Source organism: Salvia miltiorrhiza, chromosome 5 (assembly GCF_028751815.1).
Source record: "Salvia miltiorrhiza cultivar Shanhuang (shh) chromosome 5, IMPLAD_Smil_shh, whole genome shotgun sequence".
NCBI lineage: Eukaryota > Viridiplantae > Streptophyta > Magnoliopsida > Lamiales > Lamiaceae > Salvia > Salvia miltiorrhiza.
Window position 1 is genome coordinate 7,662,875 of NC_080391.1, and position 12,739 is coordinate 7,675,613.

General features: G+C 37.4%; 1 protein-coding gene across 1 annotated transcript; it reads left to right on the plus strand.

Annotated features, from left to right (window-relative positions):
• The first annotated feature begins 1,229 nt into the window (after positions 1-1,229).
• LOC131025469 (uncharacterized) lies at positions 1,230-1,847 on the plus strand. The gene has a single exon (XM_057955265.1). It carries the CDS (start codon positions 1,230-1,232, stop codon positions 1,845-1,847), a length of 618 nt encoding a protein of 205 aa, XP_057811248.1.
• The last annotated feature ends 10,892 nt before the right edge of the window (positions 1,848-12,739 follow it).

Here is a 12,739-nt window from a genome sequence, read left to right on the forward strand (position 1 = left end):
AGAATCACAGTTTGGGCGTGGGATCGCCACGTGAATTGCGGTTTGCAGAGCAGAGGGGTGTTGCTTAGATCACAAATTTTGTGCTTTTGATGGTTGGGTCGTCGTCCCCATGACTTTATTCTTCCCAACTAACTTGTGACGGCCGAGATTCGTTGTCTGCCACAACCCATCAAGGGACCATACTTAGTTGCTAAACTCCTCTTTTTTTTTTTTTTTTTACTTTAGCCTTTGCGTACAACTTGCAACAACAACTGGAACTCCAACATCTCACAAATTACCAACTCATAGCTTTAATGTCTTGCAACATTTGTCTGATCAGATCTTGGCACAATGTATAAGAAGACGTTGAGTTATTTGGTGCTTCCTAATTTAATGCTATGTCAAAGTGGAGAGTTACATGATTGAAGGGTGATAGCGTGTATATTCGTCTTTATTCATGTGAATTTAAGGCCGGGATATGATGTTGGTGTATTTAAATGCCGATTTACTGGATTTGGCGTCTGACAAAAAATGCCTCTTTCTTATGGGACACCTTGCCTCTCTTGGTAGAGAAGCCGCATCTTACTACTCCCTGTTAGTGCATGTGCTATGTCAACATTAATTACTCATACTATTATAATACTCTACTTAATGGAAACGACAAAATTAATTAATCACTTGCGACTAAACACACCTATGTTGCAATATTCACTATCAACCCAATATACCTTACCTTATTTTTAATATTTTGCAGTTTCATGTGATAACTTATTCTCAGTGTCTCAACTGCAAACCGTCGCCTCAACTGCATTCATTGTATTCATGGTTTCATAAGCTAAAAAAATAAATGCCATGACCATATGGTCAACAACCTATTCTTCGCAATATTTTCTCTCTTTCTTTGGACCTATTTAAAAGGAAATTCCCATTTCCTTGTAGAATTTTCCATCAAAATATCATTGTCCGACCCATGATAATTAAACTCGTATTTATTTTATTTTTCGAGTTGATTGATCTCGTATAAATACTGTACATACCCAAGTCCCAGACAATCTCTCTCCTTCACTTTCCAATTTCCCCAGCTTCCACACACGTATCCGTGCATGGGATTTACAAGTACTGGTATATGTTCATTGTCCTATAATCATACATCTGAATCTACCACAATCAATCACACACAAATACACATTTATATATATTTATATATGTGATGTAATCACAATTCACAAGTTATTCGTCTCTGCAAAATCATGAACTCTCTCTTTTCATTCATCACCACTCTCTACGCTCTCGCACTCCTCTACTTCCCCTTCATCTTCTCCCGCTTCCTTCTCTCTCCCGTCGCACTCTCCACTTTGATTCTATTGCTCTACCTTCTCCGGCTAGGCGCCGCGCAAAGATCTACGGCCAACCGGACCGACTCCGATTCCGTCGAATCAGATTCTACGCATCAAATTGAAGAGTTATGTGACGAATCTAAGGAACCCGACCCGAAGCAGGATCCGCGCCATTTCTACGCGGACTCCTTCGTGGAGTGGGACGTCCGAGCGCCGCTGGAGGTTATATACGAGGAATACGAAGGAGAAGACGCCGCCGCGGAAAACGATAACAATTCCGAGGAGAAGCAGATGAATCCCATCCGCCGATACGCGTCGCTTTCGCTGTTTTACCCGGAGTCCGACAGCGACACTTCGTCGGAGGAGGATTTCCCGACCGACGGCGGGTGGGGATCGCCGGAGAGAGCGTGCTTCCGGTGGGAGGAGGAGGACGATAGGGAGGGGTTGATAGAGATCGCGTTGGATGAGAAGAGGGGCTGCGAGGTTGAGGAAGATAATCTGATCGAGATCGACCTCTCGCCGGAGAGATGACGTGGCATTCACTTACACTTAATCGATAATTTTTGGTAAATTGTGATTAATTAAAAGGAGAGACGTTTTCTGGGGTTCTGGGTTTTAGAATGTAGAGGTTTTACCGTTGTATTACATCAAGGATTAACGCGTGGTTAATCGCTAAACCCGAAGGTTTACTAATGATGGGCTGCTTTCTGTAATTACCGGTGTACCCTCGCTGCCTCGCAGTTAGGGGTGTAAATGAGCCGAGTCGAGTCGAGTATTGCCATGCTCAGACTCGAGCTCGACTATTTTGATGAAGCTCGAGCTCGAGCTCGACTCGGCCGAGCTTGATTTTTTTGAGCTCGAGCTCGACTCGATGTCATATTTGTGAGCTCGAGCTCGACTCGGTTAAGCTCGATTGTGGAGTCTTGCTCGAGTTTGAGCTCGAGCTCGAGCTCATTTAAGCTCGTTGAGCTCGAGCTCGTTCAAACTCGGTGAACTCGAGCTCGTTTGGGCCATTTTGTAGGTTTTAAATATATTTAATTTTGGGCTAATATATAATATATTATATACTAATTACTTGAGCTCGATTAGGCTCGCGAGCCTAACGAGTCGAGTATCACGAAACTCGAACTCGGGCTCGGTACCAACTCGAGTAGCTCGAGCTCGAGCTCGACTCGACTAACATCGAGTCGATTTCGAGTAATCTTCGAGCCGATCCCGAGTAGCTCGCGAGCTAGCTCGACTCACTTACACCCCTACTCGCAGTCCCAAGTTTTCCTATGTTTCCTCTTGTCCAATTTTCTTTGTTGCATTAAACAAATAGTTGTAGTACTTTTTTTTTCCCTAACTCTTTCTTGGATTTGTTTGTGAGTTCATTAATCGTACTATCAGTGAATGAATCATTTTCACATTGCATTGTTTTTTTAATAAGACAAATCATTATTCTATTGTGTTAATATCATGTAAGTATATTGTATACATGAAGAGAAAACACATTCATTCTCAAGAATATGAGATCCAACCCCTGATCATATTTCGGTAATGATGGGCTGCTTTCTGTAATTACCGGTGTACCCTCGCTGCCTCGCAGTCCCAAGTTTTCCTATGTTTCCTCTTGTCCAATTTTCTTTGTTGCATTAAACAAATAGTTGTAGTACTTTTTTTTTCCCTAACTCTTTCTTGGATTTGTTTGTGAGTTCATTAATGCAACAAAGAAAATTGGACATATTTCGGTATAATATAATTCGAAAAGTTGAAACTTTTTTTCTATGTTTCAGGCCTAATTCCTAAAATTACATCCATTTTAGTGGTTGTCGGAAAATTAATGATGGTAAAACTTCTCCTTTTTGGAGGAGAAATCTTTTTTGGGAAGTACACTTTTTATTTTTTTTTTTATCACTTTATTATGGATTACGATTTAGGATTGAAAAGGTGCGTTCCCATAGATTAGGTGAAGAGCACTTGGGCATGTGGAGATGAACATGGATTGAAAGGAATATGACAATGAAACAATATAAAATCCACTTTCACTGTTGCACAATTCTTCGCCATTCGTTTCCATTTTGAGTCTTCTTCACCATTCTGCAACCGTCACGCTTTTTGCTATATAATCATTCCAACTTTTTTTTTGTTATTCATTGAAATTCAATATTTTAAGCTAGAGCTCCACAATTACTCGAATAATTTTTTAAACTCAAATTCAATTCGATTAATTTCTTTTACTCGCAAGCCAATTTACTTAGGCTGCGTTTACTTTGATGGAGTAAATTTATCCATGAAAAATGATGGATAACAAAAATTTATGCCTTTAAATGTCTCATTTCTTTTCTCACATTTTATACAAAAGAGAAATTCACAATTTTTCCTTCCTTATTTGCACTTTAAGGATGAATAATATTATCCTCCAAAAATGAAGGGATAATATTATTCATACTTGAAGTGAAAATAAGGAAGGAAAAATACTTTTGTGTCAAATGTTGAAAAAAAAAATGAGACATTTAAAGACATAATTTTTTGTTATCCATCATTTTTCATGAATAAATTTATCCATTAAAGTAAACACAATCTTACTATACAACCATCACTTAGAAAATTAAGGGTGAGAAATAAGAGAATGAAATGAGCAACATGATGGAAATCAAGAATTACATTATATCCGACTTTGTTACTAAATGAGAACAACTGTTTTAATTAGAACGATATTGCAATATTACATTTCCTATTCCAATCATGAGTTACTTTCTAGTCCAATCTACCTGAGCATTTATGTTGAACATATTCTATGCAAATCTTCATAACGCGGTAATAAATTTTATTAAATGTCATAAACTTAATTAAATGAAATATATACAATTTTAGCACATCTGGCATGAAAAAAAAAGAATAGAAGAGAATTTGATCATGTGATGATATTAGTGACGGGACTGAGATCTCTATTTATGAGACACGATCATGACTATTACATAATAAATTAATTATAGTATTATACTCCACTATGGCTTATATGATTAACTTGACTAATCATTTTACATGACCCATAAACCTTAATCATCCACAATATGTTGATATTACACTTAACGTCAACCTAATACATGAAAATGTCATAGGTTCATAACGTTCATTTTTCTAGCCTCTTGCATTTGGATTTTTCTTTTTTTAATATATCAAACAACAGGAATTAGGCCAGCAACTTTGGATCTAAATTAATTTTGTCTATGGTCACATGTCTGCAATTAGAAATGGTCAACTTCCGTTAGCCGCCACATTGATTTTTTTCGAATAAGAAAGCATATAGTTGTCATTTCCTTTTGTCAACAATTCTGTTAATGTTTGGACTATTAGCACCGCCAATTTGATAAATACATTCCAAAATTTGGAAGATAAAACTGAGATTTGGTAAATATTACTTTGAATTTTTTAAATTATTTTTATATTAATAATTATATTTTAAATTATCTTAAATTGTAGTATATAGATATTGTATTAATTGTAGTATTATTTGTTTTTTACTCTTAAATTAAAAGTCGATGTGGCTCACTAGATGCTGCGGTATATTTGAAATTACTACTTTCGCCATCCACGAAATGTAGTCCTAACTCTTAAGAGAGGGAGACACGAGTTATAAGAAAATTTGTATTGTTTATTTAGTTAGTGGAGAAATAGGCACACAAATAAAGAAAAATGGAAAAAAGTTAATGAAGTTAGTGAGTGGAGAAAAAGGCCCGCATGTTAGTTAGTGGAGAAAGAGACCCACAAATTTACTAAAAATATATTAGGATAACTTTTGGTGAATGGATCAAAATAACAAATTAGGACAACATTTCGTGGACGAATGAAGTATTTTTCAACCGACCATGGCACAAAATGACCTTACTAATTAAAAATTCCCCTCACGAAAAAAAAACAAATATTTATTAGTAAGACACAAAACGATGTCGTTTTGGTCATGTAAATTAAAAAAAGAATAATCCTAAATACATTGTGAAGATGAGCTATGTCAATTTTTCAGAGCTGAAAATGAACGAATAGTACAATGGATGCAAAATCGATAATTCATGATTTTAAAAATTATTTTTAAAATTTTAGGATATAATTGATCATGGTAAGATAATTGGATTTTGAATAAATAACAAAAAATAAATTTAAATAATAGATGTTCGGTTAACGTGATTGAACCACCATGAAGACATTCTGTTATAATGAAACGAACTCAATTAATAAGACACTTTTGCGCTCTACTATTAAGTAAGAGGTTTAAATCATCATGAAAAAAATGAAGAATCACTAATGATCTTCTTTACAAATAATAATAATAATAATAATAATAATAATAATAATAATAATAATAATAATAATAATAAAGCTTACAATACATAACCTTTAAATTATTAATGGTCCTTTTTTTTCTTTAGAGAAAAGCTTGTGATAAAATTCAAGCCCGTGAGGGCCCAAGTGATGTTATTCCCTTTAAATTATTCTAACATTTTATTATTATCGAAAATTTTCTCTTTATATATAACATACATAAAATTAGGGCTGGGAATTTCGGGATCGGGTAATCGGGTACCCGATACCCGACCCGAAAAAATCGGGTATCGGGTACCCTATACCCGAAAAATTCGGATTCGGGGTCTGGATCGGGTATTTAGGGTGTTAGAAAATCGGGTATCGGGTATACCCGAAATACCCGAATTAAATTGAATTGTGAATTGAAATCCAATCGGCCTACAGCTGTCATTTGACTCATTTCCCTTCCCTTCCCATTTAATTGTGAATTGAAACCCAATCCCAATCCCAGCGGCGCCCCTTCCCATTTCATTCCCGTCTCCGGCGACCCACCCAGCGGCGCCCCTCGCTCGCCCCTCTCAATCCAGAAATCCGGCGACCCAGCGGCGCCCCTTCTCGCCCGTCGTCGCCGTTCTGCTCGCCTCGCCTCGCCTCGCCCGCCCGCCATTCTCCAGCGGCGCCCCTTCTCGCCAGCGGCACCCCTTCTCGCCCGTCGTCGCCCTGCAGCGCCGCGCCGCCTTCGAGCTCCAACACCAGTTCTTCTTCTTCTTCTTCTTCTTCTTCTTCTTCTTTAATACAAATTTCCTATGTCAATGACTCAATGTTGAATAATTGAATTTGCTGCTTTGAATAATTGAATTTGGTCCTTGAATTTCACTATGGCAATGTTGAATTTCGCTTGAATTTGCTGATTTGAATTTCGGGTAATTTAGGGTACCCGAATACCCGACTCAGGTACCCGAGTCGGGTATTAGGGTACCCGATTTCAATTTCGGGGTCGGGATCGGGTATAGGGTTTAGGGGATTTTCGGGTTCGGGTACCCGATTTTTTCGGGTAGGGTACCCGAACCCGACCCGATTCCCAGCCCTACATAAAATGACAAAATCATATATGAAGAGGGCCGCGAATGCTCTACAATCAAAGTTGAAACCAACACCAGGAACAAGTCGCGACAGAGCTGAGCAAAACTCAATGAAGATGCTTAGCAAACTTGAAGCCCCACCTCAGACTTGATAAATAGATAGCAGCTAGAGGTGGCTAAATGGGGCGGGTCGGGTACCCTACCCGATTTTTGCGGGTACCCGACCCCGCAATTTCCTAAATTTTCCTACCCGGTCCCGACCCCGACGACACTGTTGGGTACCCTAATACCCGACGTGGGTACCCGATGCGGGTATTAGGGTACCCGCAAACCCGCGTGTTAAACCAATTTTTCCATACATGCATCATTTCTTCTTCGTTTTTTGGTCAGTAAAGCTACTTTGTCTGAATGACTGAAACTTATACATGAACATAAATTTACTTTTTATACTTAATATATAATCGCAAGATTATGAAAAAATGAAGAAAAAAAATATACAATATAATAAACGAATATGAAGGCATGATATCTTATAGTGGAATTCTAGGGAAAATCATAATATCAGAGCTTGTCCCATCATTTCAATGATGTTTGAAAAATCCTAAAGGCGTGTATGCTTGGATGCTATCTATCTAACTCTCTTTACGGAGACGAGACATAGAGAATTCAAATATTTTTCAATGTTAGGGCAGGCTGCGTTCAGCGGCTATTTCTACTTTTCTTTAATTTAAGATGTTCAAAAATCAGATTCAGAACAATTAAGGATTTATTACATTATCAAATTATATAAAATAATAAAAATATATGTTAATTATTTTTTATGCGGGTATACCCGATACCCGCAAATCTTCTTTAGTCAATACCCGATCCCGACCCACATCCCGTCTAAGGCGGGTATCGGGTTCTGATGAGGAGTAATATATGCGGAACAGAGGAATGACTTTACCAGAGGAATCACGGGGAGCAGCGAGATAACTTTCGCCAGAGGAATCACACTCGCTAGAGGAATCACACTCGCCAGAGAAATCACACTCGCCAGAGGAGTCACACTCGCCAGAGAAATCACACTCGCCAGAGGAGTCACACTCGCCAGAGAAATCATATTCGCCAGAGGAATCTTCCACTTCACCAGTGAATCTACCTTTTTGCCCCTGACCACGCGGAGTGTATGTTCTTAGATAGGAATTTACTATTTTGCCCCCGTCCATGCGAGAAGCGTGTTCGGGGAGCGAAATTACTTTCTTACCCTTGGCTTGTATTCCTCTATAAATACTCGCGCATGCACATGTTGTAGAGATACGTTATCTTTTATTATCAAGCAGCAAATTTCCTCTCATGCTCTCAAATTCCGATTACTCTTTTTTGTCTTCTCCGATCAAAACTAGGTATAGTCCGCGATTCCTTAATAATTTACCGATTAAATAGATACCCATCCTTTTGAGTTTCACCAAGTTCGGGTCGGGTATACCCGATACCCACTACCCGTTTAGCCACCCCTAATAGCAGCTCTAAAAGCCAACATCAGATTGAAAGACAAAAAATATGTGTAATATGAATTGTATTTAGATTATCAATTTGAATGAATTGTATTTAGAAATACTATTTTTATCACTACTAATTTATTTTTGGGCAATTCTATTCATAGCCCCCATTTAAAAAAATTATGAAAAAGTAATTATAAATTTACTTTTATACCCTAAATTAGTTCATAGCCCCCATTAATAGATTCTCACGCACATCCTATCTATTTCTAGCCATGGAGCCATTTGAAAAAACAGAAGAAAGAAAGAAACAAAAATGAAGAAGAGCTAACAGAGTCACAGCTCGTGGCTAAAATATTTTTGATTTCTCAAACCTTAACCTGTGCTGTCGCCGCTATTCTCAAGCTCACCACCGCCATTTTTTATCCCGGCGCCGCCACCATCAACAACTTCGCCTCCATTTTCAATCCCCTCAGTCTCATTCATTTCCTCACCTAAAACCTGCAACTCAGTGTGTAAAATCACGTCGACGTCGCCTTCCACACCCACCTGATAATCCTCGACAAGATCGCTAATTTCAGCGGAATCCCCATCAATTGCAACCGAGTACATGAAGTAATTCACCAAATCCTCCGAGCCCTCCCTTTTTCCCTCAATCACCGGAGATTTTGCGCGTTCCTGCTCATTTTCACGAAACCCCCTTCCAATTCGATGAATTGATCTTCGGACCTCTCCTTGCTAGAATCCAGCGAAAACTCGCATGGCTCCTTGTTAGGGCGGTGGGGCGGGTCCTCCCCCAACTCGGGATCAATCCAGCCTGGGTTATCGGACCCAACCGATTTACCATTATCCACAAGCTCCTCGCAACGATCGCGAGGGTCCGATGAGAAATAATTGGCCTGAATTAAGATGCCGGAATCAATCTCGTCGAAGGAGGCGCAGGAATCGGCGGAGGTCACCGGCGCCGAGTCGGTGTCCGAGTTGATTTGGAGAAGCTCCCAGCCTTGAAATTCATCCATTTGCTGTTGAGTGGAATCAAATTTGGGAGGGGGGAGAGGGAAGGATATTAATGTAAATTCAAAAATAACTTTTATTAATTTTTTTAAAAAATGGCTATGAGGAGTAAAATGGAGGCTACAAATAGAATCACCCTTTATTTTTCATTAAATTTTCGTCAGAAAGGTGAGCTAAGGTGCCTTATTAATGGGCCTTGATATTATGTTTAGTTTATAAATTAACTTTTAAGTAGGGACATTATGTTCAATTATAAATCATTCATAATTCTCTTACTCAAAATATAAACTCTACATATTCTCACTAAATTCATAGAATCCAAACTCAATTTATCCTTTGATTCCTTAGCTCCATTTTCTCTATTTTTATAAATTTGTTATTGAAAATCAAACTCGATTCAACAATTAGCCGTTCGTGGATAAATATGAGGTAAGGCGCGAGTTTCGACCAATTTATCAGCAATTCTCGACAAAAACCCATCTTCTTCTTTCTTTATGGTCCAACGGTAACACTCCTTCCTTCAATAGCTCTCTTTCTTGGTGAATTTGACTTGGCGACACGTGCAACTCACGGCAATTTCTTCTGACTATCATCCATCAAATTTCACCCATTTTCTCCGCGCTCAATCAACAATCAGACAACATCATATGCAGTAGTGGATCCAATGTAGAACAAGGGGGTGCAACTGCATCCCCCCAAAAAAATAAAAAAATTAATAGTATTAATGTTCATATATAAATTATTTTAAATTTAAAATATGCACCCCCAATTAAATGTAAAATCCAAATAAAAATAGAAATCTAATTTGAAAATCTTAAATTCTATTGGCCCAATTTAAAACAAGTCCATCATCACATTATTTCTTTGTTTTATCCGAAGCCCACCATCAACACAATTCTCAATTAATCAAAAGAATTTGCATAAATTTGAACATGGGGTTTGGAATGCAGTGAAAGTTTGGGGGAAAAAAAATCTGAACAACATTGCACATCACAACTCTACAACGTGTTCAAATTTTTAATAATATTTTGGGATATGCTATTTTTAACATTAAATATCTTTAACTTTAATGTTTATGAATTTCTTTTTGACCCAATTTTAACTTTAGTGTTAATAGGGCATTTTTCCCTATTAACACTTTAAAATTTCTAGATCCCCCACTGATCATATGGCCAAACGAAATCATCATTCAATTATTTTTTAGTTCCTCAGAAAATCCGCAATTACTTTTTTTCCCATAACGATGGAATCTTGGAGTAGCCAGCACCAGCTGTGGGAATTTCCACTTCCATTATATTAAAATCTCGAATCACCTCCAAGAAAACAAAAAAAAAAACCTGCAAACATCTCAAATAAGTAACTATAACTTAAAAATAACAATGCCAATTATTATTATTATTATTATTATTATTATTATTATTATTATTAGGGCAAGAGGGTTGAAGTCTGCATATCATTTGGATACTCGCTCCTTTAAGGACACAATATATCGATATAATTACAAATACTAAAAAAATATACATATATTTTGCACCGTTTGGATGTCCCTCATTTCTTCGTCTTCTATTCATATTGTTTCAAGGAAAAAACTTGTCCATTGCAAAACTGTCAGACACAGAAATTTCGACTAAAGAAGTTAAGAATGGTGGGTTAGTATCTGGTCAACTGGTATCGGAACCCGCCCAGTTATATTGAATTTCATCAAGGAAATGTGAGGCATTTGAAATCGTCATAGGTTTATGACATGGGTATGATGCTTTGCTAAGTTGATCCCAAATAAACTGTCAAAATTGCTTAAAAATCAATTTTCCTTCACTCAGGCTAATAGACGTGCAATAGCTACTGACGAGTGGCTCAGAGTAGAAGGATGCGACAGCATTTATGCTCTTGGAGATTGCGCCACTACAAATCAGCGCAAAGTCATGGTAGCAAGCATATACTATTAATGACTGATGTCTATAATCAAGGCTAGTATGTTCTAATTATGGGCACAACAATCATTTCAAACCCAACTTGCATGTTTCCCAGGAAGATATCTGGGCGATATTTGGCAAAGCAGATAAAGATAACTCTGGAACGCTTACCGTTAAGGAATTTCAACAAGTCCTGACTGATATATGTGAAAGTTGGAGTGTATTTGAAGAACAAACAGATGCGTAGTCTGGTTGATCTGTTGAAAGATTCAAATGGGAATGCTGTTAAGGACTCAGCTGAAGTGAATCTTGAAAGCTCTCTCCCAGAAATGAAGAACCTTCCAGCAACAGCTCAGGTTATTGATACATGCATGAGGGTGGTAAAGGTTTATGAATGACATTCTGATGCTTCACTGATCAATGATCATGGCATTGCAGGTAGCGGCGCACCAAGGCACCTATCTTGCTGATTGTTTCAATCGAATGGAAAAGTGTGAGAATACGCTTCAGGGGTGAAGGTCGCCATCTTTTAGGTTCAATATGCTTTCTTATAAAGCTTTTCTTCTAGCCTGAGAATAAGCTATAATTGATGTTGGTGAAGGAACAAGCATTTAGGACAATTTGCTCCTTATGGTAAGCTATAATTGTTTGTTTGTTTGAAAAACAAACCCAGTTGGTTTGGATTTGAGAATTAATAAATGGTTTGATGTTTTTTGCTTTCAGCAAGCCGGTTAGCTGGCGTACAAGAGCTTTGGTAGTATCAGATTGGGGGACTCCTAACGACACTCATCCATCTTAAAGCTCCAACCCACACACTTACAGCTACTTCACTTCTGATCACAGAATCATGCACCGCATTTTTCAACTAATTATATTTATTTTCTCGATGTATCTCCTTATTCTTTTGAGACCGAAATAGTTCTTCTTAAGGTTTGCACAATTTCTCATTTTTCAATATTTTGTTTTCATTTGGACAAAATCAATATTTCAACAAGTCTGTATTTCCTTTGAAATACTTGTCAATACTTTAGCTAGAACCACAACCTATTAATTTATTGCAACCTATGTTTCTACAAACTCGTATTCTAAGGGTGTTTTGGGCTTTCCAGTCTCAATTTCGTTCTATTGGCTTAGTTAAGCTAGGGTACGCCCAACAAAAAGAGCATAATATTAACCATATCATGACATTATTTTTATAAATGAGTTCAAAGTTCAAGCTATAAATTATAATTATTAAAAATTCATGAAGAATACAGGTGAGTTAATCAATTAGTACAACAAAAAATGGCATGTAAGTTTTAAGAAAGATATAAATACACTGTCACATCTATCTGACGTGCCACATTAGTTTTTTGGAGCAAAAAATGGATAGAGGGTATAATTAATATAGGGTTATTAGCCTGTAAATACGCGAACTTTTTATATTTTCTGAAATTTAACATGACTTTTATTTTTAGCCCACAAATACACGAACTTAGCATTTTTTCTGATTTTTGACATCGACATGAAAAAATTCTATTTATTGTTGAGGTGGAGGCCGAAATACATGACATGGACTACGAAATATGCACTTGAATAGAGTAATTTGATTCATTATTTTGATTAGAGAGTGAATGACATGGTATACCAGCCTTCACGTTAATAGTAAA

What these genes read in the sequence shown, in the direction of transcription:
- LOC131025469 (XM_057955265.1), top strand. Translation starts at nt 1,230, where the DNA reads ATGAACTCTCTCTTTTCATTCATCACCACTCTCTACGCTCTCGCACTC.